Here is a 26428-nt window from a genome sequence, read left to right as displayed (position 1 = left end):
ATTTATGATCGATGCCTGTCGTAGCGTGAATGCTGGAATCATTTCGGTCTGAGAGTGCACGGGAAGTAACACTTACTCACACGCAGGCAAATGCGGTTCAGATGAGCTGAGGGGTTAAAGATGTGCCTTAAATGGCAGTCCGGCTCTTTGATCATAACACTATAAGAAGCAAAACTGCTTCCTAAATTCCCTACAGCATGAGCTCTGTTAAAGAGCTGTCGTTCTTAAAAGAGGGCAAAAAACGCAATTTTTAAGTACTTTGAAATGTTGAAATATCAAGCAACCCCGCATGGCCACTCACTGAGTGTGGCTAATTTAAAAAGTGGAGTCTCTAAAGTATACTAGTGGGGTAAAAAAGCAAAGATAGGTCCTGCACTGCAGTTCATAAGGGAGAAATAGGGTCTGCTTGATACAGTATAATAAGCTAAAATCAAGACCTACTACTCCTCACAAGGGAGATATAAATATATATGTAAACATGTTTGGGGGTAGAGAAGGAATTACTTTTATTTATCAAGCCCACATTGAATTGATCAAAAGTGACAATAATTGTTTTTATATTATTATTATTATTATACAGTATTGATACAGTTATAGCATAGATAGTTAACAAAAAATTTAAACTAAAATCTTTACTTGAAAAAAATAGGCATTTTAACTGTAAAATAACTGATGAATACAAATTATGTAGTCATATATAAAAAACACAACAAATGTTAAAACTAACCAAAATCAAAAAGGAAATGTAACAATGTAACATAAAAATGGATAAAATGATAGAAACTGATAAAACAAAACCTTATAAAAACTATAAAAGTATCTCAATTACTCTAAAATAACAAATAACAAATACTTTTTTTATTTACACTTTATTCATTAAAGAATCCTGGAAAATTAAATAAATAATTATTAAAATACAAACTGTTTCATGGTTTCCAAAATTTTCCGAAATATTAACCAGCACAACTGTGTTTTAAACATTGATAATAATAAGAAATGTTACTTGAGCATCAAATAAGCATATTAGTATGACTTTTGAGCAATCATGTGAAACTAAAAGCTGTTTTGTCATCACAGGAATAAATATTTATTTTAAATATTAAAATAGAAAACAGTTTTTTAAATAATATTTTTTACTGTATGTTGACTTATATATCAAATATAAGCTGATGGAAGGCATTAAGCTAAGTACTTCTCAGTGGGCCAACTCCACATAATCTACAACTTGCCTGATGACAATAAGCTCTCTCTCTCCTCCGAATCACACCCTCTCACTGGCTACTCCTCTTCAGGCCATCCTTTTGTGTCTGCGTTGCCATGGAGACCCCCTGAATGATGCACAGCGGTTAGGATGTTGAGGGGGATTTTTGTCCAGCTCTAACTGCCACAACCCCTGCCAGTGGAGAGGTGGGCGGGGCAAGAGCATCCTGCGCTTTCTTTTAAAGCTTTACACTATGAGGCCACAGTATTAAGGGACTGGAGAATATGCGTGTGAGTGTGAGAGTGTGAGTGTGTGAGTGTGTGTGTGTGTGTGTGTGTGTTGTGTGTGTGTTTCTGCTTATGTTTGCTTTGGCAGGTAGAGATATCCAGTGTACCTCGTTATTGACCAGAAGCAGTGCAGACATAAAAAAAATATTGTAGACCTACTGAAACCTACTGAATTACAATATGGCCATAATGACTAGGAACAGCAAGCTAATTGAGAGATATATCCACCTAAGGGCCATTGTCATTACAACAGGGCCATTAAATAGAAAGGTTCTGGTGGCAATTATTAACAAATATCAACAGAACTGTCAACTGCGTACGACTGCAGAAAGGCAATTTATCATCACCGATTAAGTCTAAAAAAAGAAAAGAGCCAAAGAATAAGAGACTGAACAAATTAAGAGAAAAGGAGTAACTTTTACACATATAATAAATATTTGTACATATACATTTTTAAAATAACATAATAACTTGGATAACCATCTAATGTATCATTCACGTTCAAACAAGCAGTATCGGGCAATTTAAAACGTAGCAAATTTTCTCAAATCCCTCATCCCAATTATGAGCAGAAGTAATAGTGAAGCAAGCAAAAATGGAAAATAAAAGCTCAAGTTTCGAACAGATTAGCTGTACCATGAGTTCAGCCCTACTATGAACCCTGTATTCCTCACTCAACGTCTGCAGCACCTACACAACGACAACGGCATTGGCTCCTGTCAGCATGGAAACAAAAGAATCTCCATCAATATGCCCTCCGTGTCTTGATGGCAGAATATAAGAGTGAGTGAAAGAGAGAGAGACTTAGTGATGCATACATTCGTTTCATTTAGAATTTCATTTGCCCCACGTCTTTTACACATTAATGAATCCAAAGTACTTAAGCAGGCAGCCCGGGGAGGCCAGCGCTGATTTGCAAGGAAAAGAGCAGTGCATGCTGGGAAGGAAGGGTTAGTTAGGCCACCCTTTCAGGGGCAATGGCAGAATCCACTATAAAAGAACACCGAAAGGCCAGAGCAGAGACCACAGAAGAATTCAACACTGCTCCTATTAACAATGCATCACTGAGTCAAAATATAGCCTTTTTTAAAAATAGAAAGAGGTAGCGAATGTTAGCAAATGTATATGAGGTCTTACTGGATTTAGGACGTAGCCACAGGCATGAAGTTAAATGAAGTGACGTATAATTCAGCATGGCTTATGTAAGCACACAAACTATGCATGTGATAGCTTATATAAGCATTGTTTTATCTATACTTACATCTATATGAATGATCTACAAATGGGCCCATATTCCATATACAGTACATTGTCTTTGAGAACACAGTCATTTCAGATCAACTGACTGTCACTATTAGTCTATTTAATTGTTCAGTAGTCTTTTTTTTTTCACTCAGTATTTTTCAGCAAAGCTACAATTACAACAGTAGGTGGAGACAAGTGACCAGCTGGTGGAAATTCATTGAGTCATTATGAGTGAGTCACTGAATCATTCATTCTATCACCCAATTTGTTCAAAACCCTGATTCATTCAGAAACTATACAAGTCTTTATGAGTGAGTCATTGAATCATTCAATCAATCATAGCCTTCAAAACACTGATTCATTCAGAAACTATACAAGTTGTTATGAGTGAGTCATTGAATCATTCGATCAATCATAGCCTTCAAAACACTGATTTATTCAGAAACTATACAAGTTGTTATGAGTGAGTCATTGAATCATTCGATCAATAATAGCCTTCAAAACACACATACACACACAAAAAATATTATACAAAAAACATCTACTACTCCTTCTCTTCTAAGAACTATTTTTATTTGTCAAAAATAGACTATAACTAGTACTGCATTTAATGTATATATATTTATTATCAAATTGTTGCATAAAAACAATTTCACACCCTTAACACTCCATCAAAAACACTCCATAATAAAGTTAGCAGTTTTAATTACTCTTATTCAGTTGAAACAAATCTTCGCTTAAGTACTGTTCTTACAGAGGTGTGAGATTTTTATTAATTTTAATTTTAAATTAAAATTTTAAACATTTTAAATTTTAAAAATTTTAAATTTAATTTTGCATTTTTAAATAAACAAAACAATGGAAAAGCAGCACAGTGGAATAAAAACGCATTCTGTGTGAGGGACCTCTAGTTCACTGTATTACTCTCGTCGTGTCTAAGTCTAAATTAACCAAAAATCAAGAATCAAGTCTTATTAAATCAAACTATATTCAGACAAAAATATAAATAATATACAAAAAAAATAAAAATAATAAAAAAAATAAAAATAATAAAAATTAATTAAAAAAAATAATACACACACACACACACACACACATATATATATACAGTACACACACGCACATACATATATAGTTAGAACCAGTTATTCAATGCTAATTTTAAGATCAGCTGTGTTTTTTCATATGACAAAATCATACAAATTTTGCCTTTCATCTCCCACAATCTTATTTGGTCAATTCCTTGAAATGACAGATCTGAGGTTCAATCATATCCTTTACAGATCAATAAAAATAATAAATATTTCATAAATTTGGCCATTATGCATTTTGACCAGGGCATTGCAACATAATGACTCAACAAATGCCATCTGTCTGCTGACAGACATACTAAACAGGAGCTAATTAAAGACTATTTGTGTGTATGTGAAGTTCTTCCAATCCCTGTGCCGCCCTTCTCTAAGCCTAATGAGGGTAATATTGTGTTGAGGGAAGCTTGGATGATGATATCAGAGGGACGCAATGTTCCTCTGTCATTGATAAGCAGTTTTGGCATGTCAGTGTTTCCAGAGCATGTACAGGACAGTCAGCTGAGCTTAAACAAGACAATATCACCCAGCTCGCTGCTGAATCAAAGCAAGCACATACTGTAAAACTTCTTGCCAACAGATTTCCCACAAAAAACACACAAATGACCAACACACAAAACATTATTTAAGTCTTGACTCTTCATCTAAACACACCTGAATCCAATTCTCAGAGCTCTCTGTTGCTCTAAAAGGCAATGCTCTCTGTAGTTACATAACATTGGTAGTAATACAATGTTCTCTGTAGAAAAACAAAGTTGACACCATTTGGCCAGGAATTAACCTTTTATACAAAAAAAAAAAGAAAAAAAAAAGAACAGTGTGATGTGTGGAAACATAACATGCTCCCTTAAAGGTAAAGCCTGTTTAACAAGCTGAAATGTATGTCTGGTCGCAATAAACAGTCCATTCAAAGATAAAAAAAAAAAAAAAAACATTCCAGATCATCATCACTGCACATGGTACATTTAGAACGCTAACCCTCTTGAATAATTAACAAGAATTCGATACATGAGTAATTATTTTTCCAAACAAATTACACCTCAGGCTCAAACTGCTGGAACTTGATGCACTGATATAGCAAAGCATAAAGATGTTTAATCATCTTTCATTATTTATTAACCTCAGCTCAAGAAAGATTTGACAGCTCTGTGTTTTATGGTGTGGAATATCCTTCTTTATATTTATATTTTTTAAGGAACACTCAGGGTATTTTTTTTAATTTTTTTTTACAGTGTTAAAATGAAATTTAATACCAATTCAATTCAATTAAACACAAATTGTCTTTCAATATGATTTCAAGTCATATTTTGGTCAGAAGTATGTTGTTTGAGTTTATATACATTTTCATCATAATCCTTATGTTTTCATTATCATCAATGAAACTAATTTAATTGATGAGATTGACAATGTAGCCCATGCACTGCACCCTATGAAAACTAATGCGAAGAATATATTTATACAATGTTGTTTGATAACACACAACTGAACAACAGCTCTGTCAGTGATGAATGGTGAGAAATGTAGTGAGAAGAGAGTAGAACAGGATAGACCAGTAAATAGCATTGATTATAGCCAACCACGCAGAACACAATGTGAAAGAACTGAATGGAACAGAACAGTATAAAACAGCACAGAGAGAGAGAAAAAGAGCGAGCAGGACACTGCAGCGGGCTTAAAAAAGGCCTCAGCTGGCAGGACAAGCTGTGTCTGGCCTGGTGTAAATTAGCCAAACTATTTACCCTAGTAGTACATGTATTAGCAAATTCCTCCAATTGAGAAAACAAATTCATGTGTTTCGTTCAGTGCAGTTCATGGGAAATTGCATGGCTGCATGAAAGCCAGACATTTGCTGTGACCGGGCTGTAAAACAGTGGAGAGAAGGAGTGGGGCCACTTATGTTCACAAAACTCATAATGCGCATAAACCAGCCCTGCCTGGCCCTGGCCCAAACCTCACCACAGCAAGGCTGGACACTGACCCTCCAAACTTTACTTGTTTCTGTGGCAACCAGAAACATGCAATTTTAGCTGATAATATAAGGCAATACCATCATTAAATCATTAACATAGTAGACTGGAATGCTTAACCAAGTGCACTGATCCACTCAACTACATAACAATTCACATAAAACCAAGAAGGGACGTGGAGTTCAGGATCTTTAAATACTACATTTGTGTGAGAGACTAGAAAATGGAAAGGTTTATAAGCCTGCGAGTGCAAACTCCACACTTGCAAAAGAATTATGTTTTTCTTAGGCTGGGAAGAATACAGGCTAGATGTCACCAAACTGTGCTATACTCAACACGGAGTAATAATAGAGTGGAAGGCTACAGTACAGTGTGTTAGACAGCACTTAAAGTCTATTAAGTGACAGCGGATGGAAACGCCCAGGCAAAAACGGCATAAAAATGGGCAGGGATGATCACAGCTTGCAAATTTTATGTAACACAAAACATAGTGGCGGCTCGTCGGGACAGCTTCCCCAGAATTTTGAGGTGAAAATGGGAGGAGGAGGATTTAATGCATCACATCACAAAACAACAATGTTAAAATTAGACCAGTTACACTGGTAAAAACAACCACAAAACAGCTCTTAAAATGAACCAAAGGTGTCAATATCTGTCAAAACTGATATGGAAGGGTTTTTGTAGAAGGCTTAAATCTCTGAGCAATTGGCTAGGTGTTAAGATGCTCAAGTAGCAGGAGTTAATTAGCTACTTGTCTCTTGCTCCGCTGAGAAGAAAGTAAGACGCTATGAAGCGGGTAGCCTACAGGCAAATGAAACAAGCACTTGGTTATTATGTTTCTGTCACTCAAATTCACAAAAGGTTGAACATCTCATAAAAGTAATTCTTAAGAGGTCCAAAGGAGAAAAAAAAAAGCATTCTTTCATCAATGTCCATCGGTTGAAAAAAAAAAAAAGAGAGAGAGAGAAACTGGAAAATGTAATCTTAATAACAAAGAAATGTCACGGTTGACATTTGTCTAAGAAGTGTTGGACCTTCTCAGTGTTATTATATTAGCTTCTATCTGAGCAGTACAAACAAACCCTTATTCTCTTGTGTAAAGCATATCAAAGACCCCAGTGATGCCTGTTGCCCGTTTTTGTTGCATTATGGGTAAACAGCTCTAGTTTGGCTGCTACAGGCCAGCCGAACTCATATTCAAGGCTCTGTGTAAGCGAATCCCACTGCTCAGTGGCGTCGGAATAAAAAGACGCCTTACATACGCTTGAGAGAACAGTAACTAGTGGCAACCTCATTCATTAAAGTGTTTCTTAATGCCTGCCACGGAGCCACCGCAAATGTCCTGGAACGGTAGTTCATTTATAAACACAAGATAGGCAGGTTCTGACTGCTCACACTGAGGCGTATTGTTTTGTGGCAGAAAGGAATCATGTTCCCCGTGACGTTCTTTAGATGAACAGATTGATAATACAGGTTTGTCTTCTTTTTTGTTGGTGCTGTAAGGGGTCCCTGCAAAAGTCAGCGCCATGATGCTACTTCTGAGTGGTTGCTAGGTGGTTACTAAGTTACTAGATTAATATTTTAATTCAGCAAGGATGCATTAAATTAATCAAAAGACAGTTATATTGGTAAAAAAAAAAAATGCTGTTTTTTTTTTACTGTTATTTTATTAAACAACTCTGAGAAAAAAAAAAAAAAAAAAAACGTATCACAATTTTTCCAAAAAATAAAAAATAAATATTGAGCAGCACAACTGTTTTCAAGACTGAAAAGAATAAAAATAATATACCAAATTAGCATATTAGAATAATTTCTGAAGGATCATCTGACATTGAAGACTGGAGTAATGACTGCTGAAAAATTCACCTTTACCAGTACAGGAATAAATGACATTTTGAAAGAGAAAACTTTTATTTATTAACAGCATTTTTCACTTTAATAATAATTCACTATGTATCTATGTACTTATTTCAAATAAAAGCAGCCCTGGTGAGCATAAGAGACTTCTTTCAAAAACAGTATAAAAAATTTATAAATAACAAAATTGAACAGTTGTGTACAAGAATGCTAGATTACTAATGTAAAATATTAATTATACATACTGTATTATGTATTATTATATATTATACATGCTGTCTCTAGTGTTGTAATGCCTACTAGTTGAAATAAACCAAAAAATTAATTACCATGACCAAGTACTTAAGAGAAATGTGATGCTATCCTTACTTTAAGATGTTATTTACAATGAATTATAAAAAAAAATTAATAACTTTAATAAAAATGTAACTGAAAGTTTTGTAAATCTAGTCAAGTGAAGGACACTAAGTTATATGTCTTGAGGGTAAATCATTCGCATTATGGCTAGAGAAGAGGTCACACTGCATTTTGCACAATGCAGCACTTTAAGAACAGAGAGTAAAAGTTATACTAGCTGATTCCTGCATTATAGCACATTCAAGCTGTGCTGTTATGATCGATGTGCCCAAATAGATTCTTGGATGAGATCCCTCAGGTTACGAGCTTGGGCCATTAGCGTGTTGGACGTTCTAAAGAAAGCAAGGTCATGAGCTCAAGGATCCTTTGCATATTTGGGCTAAATTTCTGCCTATCAAAGAAAAATGTGCAAAGCACGCTCTCTTTCCCTCAAGCCCTCCTATATTAAGGCTCTGATGTCTGGAGAGTATTGACTGACACACTGAGTGGCCATGGTCTCTTCCTTGGTGACCTCTACCCACTTTGACTCACACTGACGAACCCAGCAGGGTCTTCAAAGTGCTGAGAACTGACAACAGCTATGGGTTTGGTGGGATGTTGTGGATGAACGAGAATGAGAGAGAGAGAGAGACGGACTGCACATATGACAGCATATGCCATGCATCTGCTCTCCTTGTTCTAACCGCAGTCATGTAACTCTCAGCTGACGGTGGCGATTTTACATAAACCTCATACTTAAATGGGAACATTCCATTCATAATATACATTCTAATTTCAGTTAAGTTCAAATGGGTACAAGGCCCAACTGGGACAAGACGGTAATCTGCTTTATCTGGTCCTCTGTAAACTAGCCAGATTTAGCTGTTACGTCATTAGCTACCCCACACCGCAACTAGGGTGAGGGAAGTTAAGATGACGTAACCTAAATAAATAGAGTATTAGGAACATTCTCAGACCAATGGGATGATGTCTGTGTGCAAATTTATACTTAAACTTACTTAAGATTCTATTTTGGCAAAGTTAATGAGTATGAATAGTACAAAGAAACACCATACAAGACAAAATACCATCTTTTCACAATCCAATAATTCATATGAGTCAAACAAGATAGTGTTAAAAAAGCAGCACAAAGTCTCATTTCAAGAAATGTGTTCTTTTGAACAATTCGTTTTTAAGGAACAGATTCCTTCAGGGCTAGTCTTGTAATCGTTAACTAAAACTAAAACTAAAAATGTTTTTGCTAATTGAAATAAGATAAAACGGCATTTTAATATCAGAAAACTTTAAAAACTTGAATATATGTAGAAAAGCTATGTTGCCTTTGCAACTAATGGAAATAAAAGAAGTTTAAATTCTAAAATTAAGTAAAAAAAATACTACTTGCATTCTGGTAAGTAACATCTGCTTTTCACAATCAATAATATCAAAGTCCTTCCCTACATGTTCTTTCTTGAAGATCACTTTACATTGCAAACAGCAATTAACTTTGACTTTAGTAAAACACAGAACAGACTCAAAGATCACACTTAATCTGCGTAAAACTGCTGTTTACTACTTTAATAAGGCTGTAAATACTGCATTTTGTTGCCTTGTACCTTACATGTGCAATGACAATAAAGTTGAATCTAATCTAAATGTCTAATCCAGCACGTGCAATGAATGAGTCACATAGTCTGACTGCGTTTTCCATGGCTAGCATGTGTATGCAGCTAATTGGCTTTCCAACCCTTAGAAAACTCGGAATACGAGATTTTAAATCCAATACACTACAACGGATCAAATACCAGCAGAAGCGGCTTTTTTCTTTTTTTTTTTTTTTTTTTTTTGTTAAATTCTTGTAGCAAACGAATTGTACACTACCAACGGATCAAATACCAGCAGAAGCGGCACAGGACTTGGGGGTTTGTGTTAGTAAGCACCGGCAATAAAGATATGAAGAACAGCTGATAGGGGCTGCGTTGCCAGTGCTGACATCCGTTTGTGAAAGCTTTCACGGGGCGTTTGCAGAGGGAGAATGACACCAAAGCCATCGGCAAGCTGCTGAGACTTTGGAAATTTCCTGCTGAGAGTCCTCCCTGCTTTCCACGATCACTTTTACAGCTGATGGCATCTTAAGAGGAGTGTTTTAGGAAGCAAAGTCGGGAGGAGGGGAGGGCTGACGGAGGCTTTAGTTAAAAATATGCAAAGGGAACATTTTGTGCATCCTGTCCTATCGAAGGTCGCGGGTAATTGTCCCTCAGATTTAAAAGCATTGCCAAAACAAATAACTGCGGGGAACAGAATGGAAGATGCATGAGCGAGCATGTCTTTATATAACAGTTCTTCTGAAAGCCCCTGCCTTCAACAGAAACATTCGGTAACCTTAGTGCAAGGGTTAGCCTTAATTCTCAAGTTTTTCATGAGGTTTAATGGTAGAACAAGCTGGTTTTAATCTCTTCTGATTCAGCCGTTCTCATCAGAAGTCCAGATGTAGTAAATCCAGACAGATTGAGAGACACAGGAGTGATTACTGTTCTTTCCCTATCTAGAAAGGTTTGTGGCCTTGTTATGCATTAAAGGTGAAGTGTGTAATTTGTTCATAACCAAATGCAATTGCAAAAAGAATGACCTTTTAAAAAGGTCCTGAACACTCAATCCATCTTCCATTGGTTGGACAAACAGGTCACTGCCCCCAGATTATGCCATTGGTTGTCCATGGGTCACCAGTCAAACAAAAGTGTTAAAAAAAAAAAGCATTTCATTTCCACAAATAATTTATTTTGAAAAGTTTTTCATGAACAGCTTTATTTAGAACCAGTGTTATTATTAAAACTATTAAAATAGGTTTTGGTAATTGAAATAATAATAAAATTAAAAAATTAAAATAAGATTAAGCTTAAGTACTTAAATTACTAAAAATAAAACTGAAAATGGTTTTAACATATTTAAGATAAATAGAAATATAAACTAAAAACTAATAAAAGTTACTAAATTACTTAAGCTTAAACTAAAATGAAAATGTAAACTGAATATATAAAAATAATATGTATTTGTTAAAAAAGAAATATTATAATAATATATAAATAACACTAAAATAACAGTTATTTATATATATATATATATATATATATATTTAATAACTGTTATTTAAGTATTATTTATATATTATTATAATTAGGTATCAGATCAGTAAATCAGTTCCTGGTTAAATAAATCTAGACCAGTCCAGACTATTTTTAGGAAATGGTTTAACCGGTTCAAAACAAAGATCTGACTCAAAAGGTTCTTTGTTCAGTGAGTCACTGATTCACTCCAATACAAGGATCCAGCTCCGAAGAACGATTTGTTCATGAATTAGACATTGCTAAGCCAGTATTTACACATGTCATAAAAACTTAACATGGCTTATTTATAATCTATAGTATATATCAATCTAAGATTATAAACTTAAATAGGAGAGAGTATTTAAATGCAGAAAAATGCACACACACTTCACCATTATCCCAGCAGGGAGTATTTTTGACAGTATATGCACAGAAATGATGTATGAAAGGAGATTAACGTTGTATTGTCGTCACACTGCAGATTCACCAGCAGTAGGCATTTAGATAAGTGTCTGCTGATGATCCTTTCAGAAAACCACAATCTTTCTCTCCCTTTCCCTTTATAAGATTTCCCCCTATGAGATACAGAAGCCCCTCATTTTCAACAGAAGCCTGTATTAAACAGTCAGAGCGTTCCAAGAACAGTGTGATCCTCTCCCAGAGCTATAGAACTCTGTGGGAGGCCTATACAGGTGGGGCGCTGCTGGCTACATTTCTGTGTGTGTCCTGTTACTGAAAAATGAGGTGCGAGCCAGTCGGTAACAGTAGGCCGATGTCTGATTGAGGTATCTTGCTGCTTTCACTACACAAATGCAACACATCGATGCAATGATAATTATAGATCACCTACAACGGATCTGCAATCATACTGCATGCATGAAATAAACGCATCACTAAAACAGGATTTTTATGTTTTATGAAATGGTGCTTTCCCAAACAAAATTCACCGCTATGATAGTAAGGTGCTATACTGTAGTTGGTTGCCAGGGTGTTTTTATACAGTTGCTAGTGTTTTGGGTGGTTGCTTCATTGCTTTGGCATTGCGATGAGTTTGCACAATGTTTAGTTGCACTACTAGACATCTCTAGATGTGGCTTGGTTGTTTTTTCTTCATGTTATGTAAAAAGTACTTTTTAATGAGTTTTTAATTAGTCTTTTTTAAACTGGCTATTCCAGTAAAAAATATATAATTACCCTTAAAATAAGACAAATGTACCTGATAAGCAACACTGCAGAAGACATTAAGACTTCTTTTCAAAGACTGCATTTTAAATACAACTGTATTTTGTCTTATTGCACTGGCAGATTTGTACTTTATTGTAAAAAGATGAAATACGTACTCTAAATCACGTCTTAGTATAAGTATATTTATCTTATTGTTAAATATTTTTATTTATTTTTAATTTAACTGACAAACTGGCATACATACAAGATTTTTTTGCAGTGTTCAATCATTTAAAAATCATATCATATCAGTAGTATCAAATAAAATGGTGCAGCATGAGTAATGCACAAATTTATAGGTTTAAGGATTTGAACAAATCCTTAACATTAAATATGCACAAAAGTAATAGTGTTTCTATGTCTTTTTCTCTCTCTCTTGCTCCAGATGTACAAGGCTGATGGCTGATGTGACTCTGTTCATTGTCAGCTTTTTCCCCCTCTTCGTTCCAGCTGGGAGGAAATTAAGGGATCTTCTTCTTTGTGGACTCCCAAAAGAAAAAGGACACAAAACTCAGCAGCTCCTGTACCAATCTTTGCATTTAACTCAGGGGCCGATGTATTTCTTTCACCGTTGTTGAGAGTATGCAAAAACGTTTATGCAGATTATTTATACATACTGCTGCAAATCTTATCCACCAAACTGGGACAGAACATTAATTAAATACTCATTTACAGTGACCTTGAGCCAAAAGCATGCAGTTTTCGGTCTATTTTGATCTTTCCCTAATCCCTACACAAACCGATTACATCAGCACAACTTGGATAAAAGAACCTAGCAGCCGACACACTTGTTGATAGTTTCCACTTACTTCAGCAATTTCCTAAACATGACCAAGTGGCCGGTTGCAACTCAGGCTTTACAAGCCTCAAAACATTAGCAAAACTCAAACGTTAGCCTACCTGCCCTCATTTAGTAACGATGCCTGTGGCATCCTAAACGTAACACATCTGGCAGCACTTTGCCTGACTCATTCCCCTGTGTTTGATTTCTCTCAGGGTGGCTGTGTGACCCGAGGCAACCCAAAAGAGCACAACCAACCCACCATATACAACCCAAAAGAGCAAGCTTCTGTGTGAACCAGATCTAAGTCTACACAAAATGGCCCAGTATGGATCATGAAACCCAAATATGGCTATAGGTAAATGAAAAAGTTAACTAGAAAAAAAATAAGCAGCTTTCAAGTGAGGCATCTGTTTCTAATGTTGGCGCTCTGGTGTGGATTACAGGGAAGTATTGCCGGGGAACTGACTGTGACCCCATATCTTCATCCCTCGGGAAATGGTAAGTAGCGATGAGCGCGCAGGACTCGGGTTGGGAGGAGGGAAGTGAACCAAAATGAAACTTACCCCCTGTTTACAGTCAAATTGATGCTGCATTTCTGTAGGCTGTTTTTTTAAAAGCACAATATATTGCTTTTTGTATTAGGAACTCTAGAGGAGGAAAGTATGGAAGCGGGAAAAAAATAAAAAAAAAAACTAGGTGCTGCCACCATTAAGAAATAGTATGTTGTAAAATACAGTAAACAGACTATTTTAATCTTCAAAGCAGAACACTACATGTGTTTTATCACATTAAACAAGATAAGGAAGCAAGTTCTCAGCAAGTCATTGAATTTTATGACTCCCTCTAAACGCACGTGTTGAGGAAGTTCTGGGGATTTTTAACATACAAAACTCCAAGAAAAAAACCTGAATATGCGCACTTCCCTACTACACAGTATGCAAACAGCAGCACGTCAAAGGCGTATGGTGTCTGAATACTCTGTACGATCATTTGAAAAGAAAACATAAATACTAAGAATAAGATTTTTTTTTTTTTATATACCATCAGGCCATGGGAGCCATAAGATTTTAAAAGGTAAATATAAAAATGGTGGAAAACTGCAAGACAGGATACTCTGACTAGTACAGATACCAAATGTTCCACAGTTCTTGTTGGTACATCCTAAACTGCAAAAAAAATCCTATTCTTAATGAGTACTGTATGTCTTGTTTCTCATAAATATCAAAACAATCTTGAAACAATATACATTTACACTGCTGTTCAAAAGTTTGGGATTAGTAAGAATTTTAATGTATTAAAGAAGTCTCTTCTGTTCATCAAGGCTGCATTTATTTAAAAAAATACAAAAATCAGTATCTTTTAAAATATAATTCAATTTTCTGTGATGCAAAGCTGATTTTTCATCATCATTACTCCAATCTTCAGTGTCACGTGATCCTTCAGAAATAATTCTAATATATGCTGATTTAATATTGATGTTGGAAACAGTTGCTTAATATTTTTTTGGAACCAGTGATCCTTTTTTCAGGATAAATTGCTGAATAAAGTTAAAAAGAGCAGCATTTGTTTAAAATAGAAATCTTTTGTAACAATATAAGTCTTTATTATCGCAAAAAATATTTCTATTTTGAATAAATGCTCTTATTTTTAACTTTTTATTCATCAAAGAATCCTGAAAAACCATCACAGGTTCCAAAAAAATATATTATGCAGGACAACTGTTTCCAATATTGATAATAAATCAGCATATTAGAATGATATCTGAAGGATCATGCAACACTGAAGACTGGAGTAATGATGATGAAAAATCAGCTTTGCATCACAGGAATCAATTATATTTTAGTATATTAAATTATATAAAGTATATTAAAAATTTTAAATTTTTCTGTATCTGATCAAATAAATGCAGCCAGGATGAGCAGAAGAGACTTCTTTAAAAAACATTACAAATCTTACTGATCCCAAACTTTTGAACAGCAGTATACTTGACAAATAACACTACATAAGGTATTATAAGAATAAATATTTTTATAAAGGTGTTTTTAAAGTATAAACCAGTTAAGGAAGACAACATACATATCATACATGTCTTAATACCTCATGCAGTGCTGCTTTTCAAGTAAATTGTTCGTGTTTTACTGGAAAACAAGTCTAAAGGACTAATCAAAATCCAAATAAGTAATTTTTGCCATGTATGTCAAAGTATATCCAGGTTGAAAAACTATTACAAGATGGTGGAAGCAATTAATCCACAAATCTATTCATTCTATACTACACATGACTATACTTCACTGCATGAAGAGAAGTTAGTGATCCAAGACAGTACATACTATGGAAGTACAGGAATCTTAAAGTAGGCAGAGTAATCTTTTATAAAACTAACAGTGAACATCTGAAGAGGAGCCATTCCAACAAAGGGCATGACAACATTAGCGCCTTACCTATAGTATCTGGACTGCAGGTAGGTGGAACACACCGCTTTGGAGACGTGACTAGCAGAGCCGAAGTCGATGACCTTGACCCTGTAGGGTTGGCGGGCTGGGTCTACAAGCATGATGTTCTCAGGTTTCAAGTCGGCGTGGATCAGTCCGAGGCTCTTGAGCTTCATGAGGGCAGTGGCCACCTGCTGCAGGATGGGTCGGATGTACTTGAGCGGCAACGGGCTGAACTTGTTCTGCTTGAGGAAGTCGTACAGGTTCTGCTCCAACATCTCGAAGACCAGGCACGTGTGGTTCTTGTGCTGGAAGCACTCGTATGCTCGAACAAAGTTGTAGTCGTCCGCACTCTCTGTGCTCAGCCGCGCCAGTATGCTCACTTCGATCTGGCCCTGCCTTGCGTACGAAGGGTGGTTCTTGAGGATCTTGATTGCCACGATCTCGCTGGTGCCGCGTTTCCAGCACTTCACCACCTGCCCGAACGTCCCTCGACCCAAGAACTCCAGCACCTCATAGGTGTTGGTCAAGGAGCAAAGCACCTCGTGCTGCAAGAGCTGATAGTCGCCCTCGCTGTTGGCTCCACTGTTCTTGGACGTTGCCGTCGTGGAGGCGGTCGCCGTTGCGACGGTGGCCCCGCTCTGTGCGTTGTTCTGGATCATGGGTGCAGGTAGTTGCTGCTCCTCGACCACGTGCACGCTGCTTCCGCTCCCGTTGTTGTTGTCCAGCTCCTCGCTTTTGCGCTTAAGCCCGCATCGCTGGTACGTGTCCAGCAGACTGACGGTGCTGCGGCGTGTCAGGTTGTGGCCTCCACTGCCGCTTCCACTACTGCCGGTGCTGCCCAACAGTTGACCAGCCGCCCCAGATGTACTGCTAGCCGAGGCTACTAAGATGTGCCCCGAGCCGGCAGGGAAGAGGAGGGCCTGTTCGTAGGACAGGGAAGAGTTGGAGACCTGGAGACTGGCGGCGTTGATGCCCACTGGGGCGACTGAGACACTCTGCTTGCTGTTCTGACTGTAGACCTTGCTGTGCGTGCCGTACCCAGTCATATCCCAGTTGCAACTCTGCTCCACCTTCAGTTTCTTCACGCTAAAGAAGGCACTTGACTGGAGAGTGTGAGGGGAGAAGACTTGCACTTGCGAGGCCATACCTGAGGAACAGCAAGAGAGAGAGGGAACGTGAAACTTGGAATGAAACTCGAGAATAAGCTTTAAATAAAAATCCTACAGGTCACGGCAGGCCAGTTTAATAGAGTCAGAGTCCAGATGCTAACTTATAAAATAGCCGCTGTACAAATACCTTGCACAGTTTCTCTTTGATTGCTCAGCAGTGTTTAGACTTGAAACTAAGGTTGACGGAGTCAGCTTAAGGGCAACACCTGGACTGATTTCACCCTATATATTTATGAATATTTCTACACAAACTGAATCCACGTGGTGAGGAAAAAAACTGTAATATGTGTATTTTCCCAATAAAGTTCCAGACTTGACTGCTCCTGTTGCAAATCTACTGTAGCAAAATCTCTTTCTTTTTGGTCTAACCTTGGCTAATTTCCATTTCCTCTAGAAAAAAACAAAACAAAACAACTACTATCCACTGTATATACAGTGCAAATCTGAAGTATACTGGCCCATAACGCAACATTAATGTATAGACTCAAAATATTGATTCTTTACTTTCTGTAAAAACAATGGGCCATGTAAGGACCACCAAAAAGGCAGAGTCCACGTCAAACCCAGAGCCATTTGCGTGAGTCTCAAGGAATGATTGCAATTTCCTAAAAGAAAAAAAAATTAGCCCATGCATGCAACACATTGCAACGTTTACTTCAGGGAGATGCACATCACTTTTCCAGAGGCATTAGAAATAGAAAACAGTGTGTGAACCTGAAACATCTGAATAACATCTCAACATCAGATCCTTAAAACAAAACAACATAAGCAGAACTGAGCAGGATTTGGGCTTCTGGGAACTCTCTGTGCTTCAGAAAAGACAACACTTCTCCAAGCAAACAGCGGTCCAGAAATAGCCCTCACGAACGGCACTGTTTGTAGTGCTAAAATAATGATTGCAGTACCGAGAGGATTACATGCAGAGCACGCTGTAATGCACTATTTACAGATTCTCCAAAGTGGCCTGAATTAATGTGCTAGAAAATTAAAAGGCTCCTTCAGTGTGCGTTTTTCGCCACACATGCATATCAGATCACACCTAAACTGCTACAGTAATGCACAATTCTTTTTATTGCATTCCTGTGGCAGAATGTCTCAATTATGATAATCTGCCTGCAATATGAATATAAGATTCTTTGTGATCTCTGGGACACAAATATACATGCAGTGTATAAACCTTCTACATGTTCTCACATTCTCTCTTAATCCTGAAGATTCATGTACTATTCTAAATAGTAAAATTTAATTCTACCGAATGTCATATTAGTGTATATTATAGTGTAAAACAAAAAGATAATTTTGACGAATCTTCACATAGTTCATTGTAAATATGGCTGTCAGTCTCCAAAAGGGACAAAAAAGCACCATAAAAGTATCATAAAAGTAGATTTGTTAGCAAAAATAAAGGGGCAGATCTTCCGCAAATAACAACTTAAAGAGACAGTTGTGACAAAAGTTGCATCGTTTTCCCTCTTCCATGCTGTCCTAATGTTGTTTTGGACAAGGGTGAGTATATGGTGACAAAACGTTCATTTTTGCGTGAACTATCCCTTTAAATTTTAAAATGTTCCTCTCACAGAACTACATATGGCTTCAGAAGACTCAAATGGACTACTTTTATTATAGTTTTATGGTGCTGTTTGACCTTTTTGGACCACAGTGTTTACTATAAACTGTCACTGTAAAAACTATTATGTTCCATGGAAAAAATAACAGCAAATAGGTTTGGAACGGCATGAGGGAGAGAAACATTTTTCACTAATCGTCTAACTTGACAGCACAACCAGAGCCTTCTAGAATAATCTCTATCCCTCTCTACCAAGGATATTAAATACACAATGGATCTCCTATGATGCCTTCCATACGAAATAAATCTCTATTAGAATAATTACTTTTTCCTTTGTGGTCTCATCTTACCAACAGATAATGAATCTTATTTAGTTTGAGGAATTCCTTGACGCAACAAAATTCCCAAGACAGGAAACATACAGAGGAAACTTTACATGAACACTTCATCATTGTTATGACTCCTAATAGTTAAGGTTTCAAAATTACCTTCCTGCTTCCTCATTTCCTTTCACTTTTCAAACTATCTGTTCTCCTTCTACCTCTTACATTTGACAACACCACTGAATGATTTTAGTAGTCATCTGGCTTTAGCTTTAAAGTCCAGGGATTCTTGGGCTTTAAATGTTAATTAGGCATCTAAAGACGCTGATTCAATCCATACTGCATTTACACTGTATTTCCCATACAATCCATAGCCTTCATACCATAAATCCCCTCTAACCTATACAACATATGCATTATTCCTTATACCACAACTGCTTGCACTGCAGCTCCAATAATCTTTGGATTTAATATATCATGTATATTGAATATACCGAATGCATAATCTGTTCACCACAGAACCAATATACAAGATGATATACAGTATATATATACTTTGTAATTTAAATTGAAATTAAATGGTACCTTTCTTGCAATTTGTTGATGGAGCAAGTAATAAGGAACATCCGCTAATGCTATTAAGTGCAAGGGCCCTATGGTAATCCCATAAACTACTAGGCCAGATGTCACTCCTTGGATTACGCTTGTCTTTGCCAGGTCTTTGCGCTAAAAATAATTTGTACATGGTCAGTGGCTCTTTATGTGTGAGTATGTGTGTTTGTCAGAGGTGGGGATGGAGCCTAAGTAATAAATCCATCCCTGGAATTCTTTGCGTCAGATATGAGTGGTAATCTAGTTTTGTGGGCAGCTGACACGTTCAGATTACCACTGTGCAACAACTCCTCTATCTAACTCATCACGGCTCCATTTTGTTTGTTTTTGGAGTTTTAATCCAGTCCGGTTTTATCGAGTACCTTAAAAACTGTCTCACCATGTTATACTCTGAACACGTCACATTGCAGAAACTGGACGTCTACTGTATGTCCTAACTTGACTTTGAATCAGGGCTGTGTGCCATTCAGAAATTAAGTGTTTAAGTTCCAACTTAATTCCCGCTTTTTAATTTTGGTTGCAGACAAAATTCAGATAGACCTTGAATTTACAAAGCCTTGTTTGAAAGTTCAGATTTTTTTTAAAAAGCCAACAGAAAAGAAGATGCAAAACAAAGCTAAGTTTAAAAAGATAGACCAATGAATTGACAAAAGCCTTGTTTGGAAAGTTAGAAAACTGTAAAAAAAAAAATGGATAGATAGATAGATAGAAGAAGATAGAACATCATATGGACAAAAAAATTTTTTTTTGATCAATTTTGCGATTTCGATTTTAATCACGATTTTGACACACACAGACATGCTTTACAGTCATAAATGCATTCAGTATAAATTTAAAACATATTTCCAAAAGAAAACCAATGAGAGCTTTATCAAAAAGTTGTAATATGCCTCTAGAACAGACATAAGTCAAAATAATCACGAAGTAAAGATGTCAAACAAAATGTCTAGACATATGGCAAAAAAAAAAATAAATAAATAAATAAATAAAATAAAACCCGTGTCCAGGGCTTTTTTTTTTGTTGTTTTTTTTTGCCATGGCATTGGTCATAGAGCTCATTTGTAGCGGTGCCTCAGGTGCTGAAAAATATATTTATTGACCCCAAGGTTCACACGTACTCCGTCTGCAGTGCGTATACAGTATGTGTATGCGGTGCAGAAGCAGCAGCGAGAGCGAGTTATTGTAACGCGAAAGCACTTTAAAATAATGCGCGAGCGCGAATCTCTCCGCTCGCACGCAGATTTCCTTTGTTTTATCACAAAACCAGACACGCGTGCTCAAATACAGGCTGCTCACGCCCGGAAAGAGTGCGCGCAATTAAAACATGTCTCCTCTCACTCACTCACTCACTCTCAACTCTCTCTATGCTCATGCGCTAGATATTCATTCTTTTCGCACCTCTCGATTTCTAACCTTTTCTGTTCACATCTTTTACCGCGTGCAGTGTGAACGCTCTGATCCATTAACATGGGCTCGGAAAAAAATACGCATGACAGACACAGTTCTAACCTGGAGTTAGGCATAACCCCATTCTGATCTGATCTCACACCACACTTAGGTACACCGCAACCTCATAAAATCGGAAAGAATACTAATCCAGATTCCTATTCGCAAAAAAATATTGCTATAAAGCGATTTAGAAATCGCGCACGCTCAAATCGTGATTTTATTACGATTTCGATTAATCGCACAGCCCTAATAGATAGATAGACAGATCAAATGAAAGTTCTGAAAAATGTTTAAAAGCCAATAGATTGAATAGAACAAAATAATTATAGATGGAACAATAGAATGGTAGACAACTATTATGATAGACAGAACGATAGAACGACAGACAGACAGACAGACAGATGACTGACAGACAGACAGACTGAGAGACAGACAGACAGACAGACAGATGACTGACAGACAGACAGACTGAGAGACAGACAGACAGACAGACAGATATAAAATTATATAGTTTATATATGTTCAGTTCTGATTTTTGCACAATCCTGTTATGGACAGAGACAGGTTGCTAACCAAACTCGCTCTGCTGTAATTCAATTTAAAGAGAGTTCAAATGGTCAGAATGTTATATTCAAACAAAAATGCATTCATTCCCATTCAACCTCAGGAACTCTGCAGCTGTTCACTGTGAGAGAGCGGTCCAAGCGTTTACAGCCTAGAGTCTACTACCACCCCGAGAATGATGTTTATGTACTGATATCATAGAAAAACCTCACAGAAACTCAACGGGTGACGTTTACTTGAATTTCTGAACCCTGCAGAGAGAATATAACCAGTCTGCTCCATTGTTTCATATTTACAATGCTGGAATGCTTTTCAGAGTGCCAGCCAGCTTTCGGCATACCTCTTACAGAGCGGGGCGGTTTAATGCACTGCCACAGAGCATACCAAAGAGCTATTCATCTGCCCTATACAAGCTACGTGTTGAAATGCCAATGGTCAGTTTATTACAGGATGAAATATTACTCCATTTTGTCCAAAGTTAGATTATCTACTTTTTAAGGAATGAGAAGATCAGAGTCGGTCGTACAGGCGTCGGTCCAAACTTTAAGCTTGTTTACTCTTTGTACTTTGGAAAAAGTACAAGGAGATGTGAGGTGAAAAAAAGGATTTATAATACTTATATATCTGGCTCCTCACAGGATAAAGGGTTAAGAGCAAACAAAGGACTGTGTCCTACAGAGGTTTGCTTTGTCTCCTCTGTGTGATCCAGGACAGAGGCATTTGGGAAAATTGTCCAGGGAAGAAATCAGTGGTTAATGAATTGACCTCCGCTTGTCTAGACAAAGCATTATCCCCCGTGGCTCTGAGAGATGCCCACTGTAGCGTACCATCAGGGGGGAGGAAGCACAAGGATAAAAATTTTAATTACTAAAACAAACTAAACTTAAAAATGAAAATTGCAACTGTAACAAAAAGTCAAATTTAACATACTAATAAATACTATTATATATAATTGTGAAATGCACATTTAATTTAAAAAGTTTTAATGTTGTGACAAGTTACAAGGCACAGTTTAATATCTGGATTTTAGTAAATAAGTATTCAATTAAAATTAACTATTTATTTTTATTTATTATATTATTGTTAATCATATTTATTAATTTAAATATTAATGTAAATTTTAATGAATTAATTATTAAGTTAAAAATAAATTGTATAAAAATTAAAATGAATAAATCATATTTAAAATTGTTATAATACTAAAATAAATAATAAATAAATAAAAATATCTCCTTACCCCCAAATCTAACTAGCATCCACCCCCTTCTCTCTCAGCCTCATCTAATAAAAATGTAGTTCCACAGAGAGTGAGAGCAGGAAACCTCTGGCTATTGTCTCTATTTATGACACGGTAGAGCAGAGCAGGGCCAGCGCACTTTAGAGAGCTCTGAGATGGCAGCAAACACACATTTCATTCAGTGAATAAAGAAAGAAAGACAGCAAGAAACAAAGACTGTTTATTTATTTCTCAGCCTGGATGTGTTCACTGGTTTGCATGTGGAGCTCACTGGTCTTGCTCGTCTCCTCAAACCACAAGACCTCCAGAGAGAGCCAGAGACAGAGAGACACACACACAAACAGAAGATGCTGCAGGATACTGACCACCCAGTCCTCATTTAGCAATCACATCCAAACCTATTTATGGAACGAAACAGATAGGCAGCCACAGACGCACACGAACACAACATAAATAAAGCATTACCACTTAGAGCTAATGTTTGACTAGCTGAGCGCTATTACGGTGATCGTGAATCACATGCATATGTGCATGCGAACGGATGCTGCTCGCTTACACCTGACAAAAACCCGACCATTTGGAAACAAAATCAGAATTCTGAAATTCTGATCTCTCAAAGACAGCACTGAGACTAAACTGAAAGCAAATTGAGACTTTTTGCTATGTTTTATGCTTCCAAGGTTTTTATTGAGATATGTCTCCGGTAGAGTTTCAGAAGAGATCTATGGAATAGATAAAAAACTAATAATAATAATAACTGAAACATTACAAAAAACAACACAAAAATCACAGATAAAAACACAGAATTGCGAAATGTAAACTCAGAATTCTGATTCTCTCACAATTATGTTTAAAAATGTCAGAAAAATCAGTTAAACACAGTTTGTCTTCAATTAAAAAGTCACAGTATATAAATAAGATTCATACAACCTCAGCATTCTGACTTTCATACAATTCTAAGCTCCCATCTCACAAATCTGAGTTTAAATCCCACAATTCTGAGAAAAAAGTTTGAATTGCAAAATATAAACTCAAAATTCACTCTCTCACAATTCTTTCTTGTTTCTCTCCTGCAATCTTTCCTCCAGAACCCCACAATTCAGTTTTTCCTGTTTCTGCCACAGAATATATATTTTTTTTAAAGGTAATTGCAAATTTTTAACTTACAATTCTGACTTTTTTAGACAGAATTGCAAGATATAAATTCTGCAATGCAAAATGCAAACTCTATATTGTAGGACATATTCAAACTATGAGATATAAACTCAGAATTGCAAGATAAAAAGTTGCATTTGCATTTTTTTTTTCACAAGCTTCCATAGATCTTCTCAACATCTCCAACTGTCCTAAAATCATCCAGATACCAACATCTGCGATCAAAAATCAGAGATTTCAATTTGAATTCATATACAAGTAAAAACTTCTGAGACCTTCAGTAGGAATTCTGAGCAACTAAAGAGCAATTTCGGAGTAATAAAATGTTCCTCTGGATGAGATGGCACGGAATGAAGCGGTAACATGGACACACATGTGCATAGTCTGCCCTAATGTGACCCATTAGTGGGGTGTTTGTGTGATATTTAGTGAGGTGTTAGTGTGCAGAGCAGACAGAGCAGGTGGGGCTGAGAGCAACTAAAGTCATTGACGTGTTCTGACGGCCTCAGAGAAAGACAAACAAACAACACACACTGTCACACACAGGCTTTCTGACCTCTTCAACCCAGCCTGTTAGTGACTGCTTATCAAGGCCATGTGTGAGAATAGAGGGAGCCATATGTTTAGAAGAGACTATAGATGACATATGGAGAGAGCATCATGTGAGTTTGTGAGTTAACTGCGTTTACAGTGTCTTCAGGGAAACCTTATGATTTGAATAGTTCTTTTGATATAAAAAGATGTAGAATAGATTTTAGTCAGTAAAACTTAATAAAAAAATTAAAACAAATCATAATGAATAAAAACCTAATCTAAAATAATTAAAACACTACTAATACCAATAGTAAAACATAACAGTTTAAAAAAATTAATAAATAAAATAATAAATAAATATAAATACAATTTTAATAATAAATTTTAAATAACAAATTTTAAATACTACTACTACCACTACTACCAAATATAACATAACAGTTAAAAATAAATTGTATAAAAATTCAAATGAATAAAATAAATCATATTTAAAATTGTTATAATAATAAAATAAATAATAAATAAAAATATCTCTTTACTCTAACTAGCATCCACCCCCTTCTCTCTCAGTTATTTTAATTTTTAATGAATTTTTGTTTTTTATAAAAATATAAATATAATAATAAATTAAAAACAGCATTAATACTAGTACTTCCGATAGTAATAAAAGTAAATAGTCAGCGTCATCAGTTGGTAAAAACAAAAATAAAATAATAATAATCTAAATAAAACTATATCAACAAAACAATAAAATAAATTCAACAGTAAAATAATAAAAACTACCACTTAAATACTAATACTAACCACTGTCAGTGACACATAACAGTTTGTAAAAATATTATAAAAAAATAAATAACCAATAATAATAAATATTTAAAAAAAAATACAATAAATAATTACATATATAATAATATAGAATAAATAGATAGAATAATCAAAAATACTACTACCATATTAATGAAGACTCCCCTACAATACTGTCAGCATCAGACTCAAAATACTGCCCTTTTTAAAGTGTAGTAGGGAGCTCACAGTAGCCACTTTAATGCTTCAGGACCAGCTGACTTACTCTGTCTCCACTTCAAGAGCATTAAAACTAAGACGACGGCTGGTTAAGGACAAGCACCCGATAAGAAGCAACATGTACAGCCCTGTTATCAGACCATTACAGTAACACAATATCAATACACCCCTGCAGCCTCCCACTAGCGGGGGATCTCATTGTCCTTCACCCCGCCACAAGGAAGACGTATCATGCTTTAATTATGTTGATTAAAGGTTTGTTTTATTTTATTTGCCACTCTTGATTGGAATCTCTGTGTTACAATAACAAACCATGAGCTATTTCATTGTCTGTCGCGGTGTGTATGTGTGCCGGGGTACTTGTGAAAGTATGCTTTGCAGGTTTTTGCTGCACTGTTGGCACTTCAAAAGAACAAGACCTGAGCAACATGCCAGAGTCTAACCACAGAGCCAAGCCAGGCACAGATGAAACAAGATTCACACACCGAATGCAGACAACACACACACATGCAGAGCACATCCTGCAGTTGTGGTGCTCAAAGCACGGATAAATGTGGCGGCCCAATGACTAAAGTGATCCTCTACCCTGATAAAACAACTGTTCTTAACCAAGTTAAAAGCAGCCTCAAAATTAACAAAAGAAGCTTAATTTGAATTCCAGTGTTATCATTTGCATTGTGTGTTCCTTAAACAAAAAGCATCAGTTTGTCAAAGCATTTCCTCTTTAGCGTCATTTTTAGTGTGATTCTCTGGAATTCTGAACATCTGTCATTCGCTGTGTTTTCCGTCAAGTATAATCTTTACACAAATGACAGTTCTGGAGAATACCAGAGATAAACAGACACGGCTAATATGCCAAAGTCCTCACAGGCCAGCTCTTCTTCCTGCAAATATATCACAGTTCAGGGAGCAAGAGTGTGTGTGTGTGTGTGTGTGTGTGTGTGTGTGTGTGTGTGTGTGTGGTCGACCTCTGTAGCCCTACAGCACAAATAGGGACTAAAACTAAGGGATCATATTATGGAAAACATTACATAATAACAAAATACATTTTCCAGTCCGTTCGATTTTTCATCAAAATAACTTATAACTTTCCTTTTCAAAAGGTAAAGTTATTTTTTCAACCCTGCCATTCAAATCACAAGTCCTGTTCTACGTCTTTTTTCATTCATCATACATCATATTAAAGAAGTTAAAAGGCTTGTGAACCCAGATTCATGTTGACTTTTGAGTCACAAATGATATTCTGTAGCAGTGCTGAGAGCTCCAT

The 26428-nt window shown here is 36.3% G+C and overlaps 1 protein-coding gene across 3 annotated transcripts in view; it reads right to left on the bottom strand.

The window, feature by feature from the left end:
• hipk2 (homeodomain interacting protein kinase 2) overlaps positions 1–26428 on the bottom strand; it is a 97581-nt gene that overhangs the window by 49309 nt on the left and 21844 nt on the right. For 2 of the 3 annotated variants that reach the window (XM_042775501.1, XM_042775503.1), the window contains exon 2: positions 15535–16675. In XM_042775501.1, coding sequence (XP_042631435.1) covers positions 15535–16675 — 1141 coding nt within the window. Of the gene's footprint in view, positions 1–15534; positions 16676–25088; positions 25233–26428 lie in introns of those variants that run through there. The other variant, XM_042775502.1, reaches the window with a different exon arrangement.

Source organism: Cyprinus carpio, chromosome A18 (assembly GCF_018340385.1).
Source record: "Cyprinus carpio isolate SPL01 chromosome A18, ASM1834038v1, whole genome shotgun sequence".
In the NCBI taxonomy this organism is placed as follows: domain Eukaryota; kingdom Metazoa; phylum Chordata; class Actinopteri; order Cypriniformes; family Cyprinidae; genus Cyprinus; species Cyprinus carpio.
This window is presented reverse-complemented; position numbering and strand designations above follow the sequence as displayed.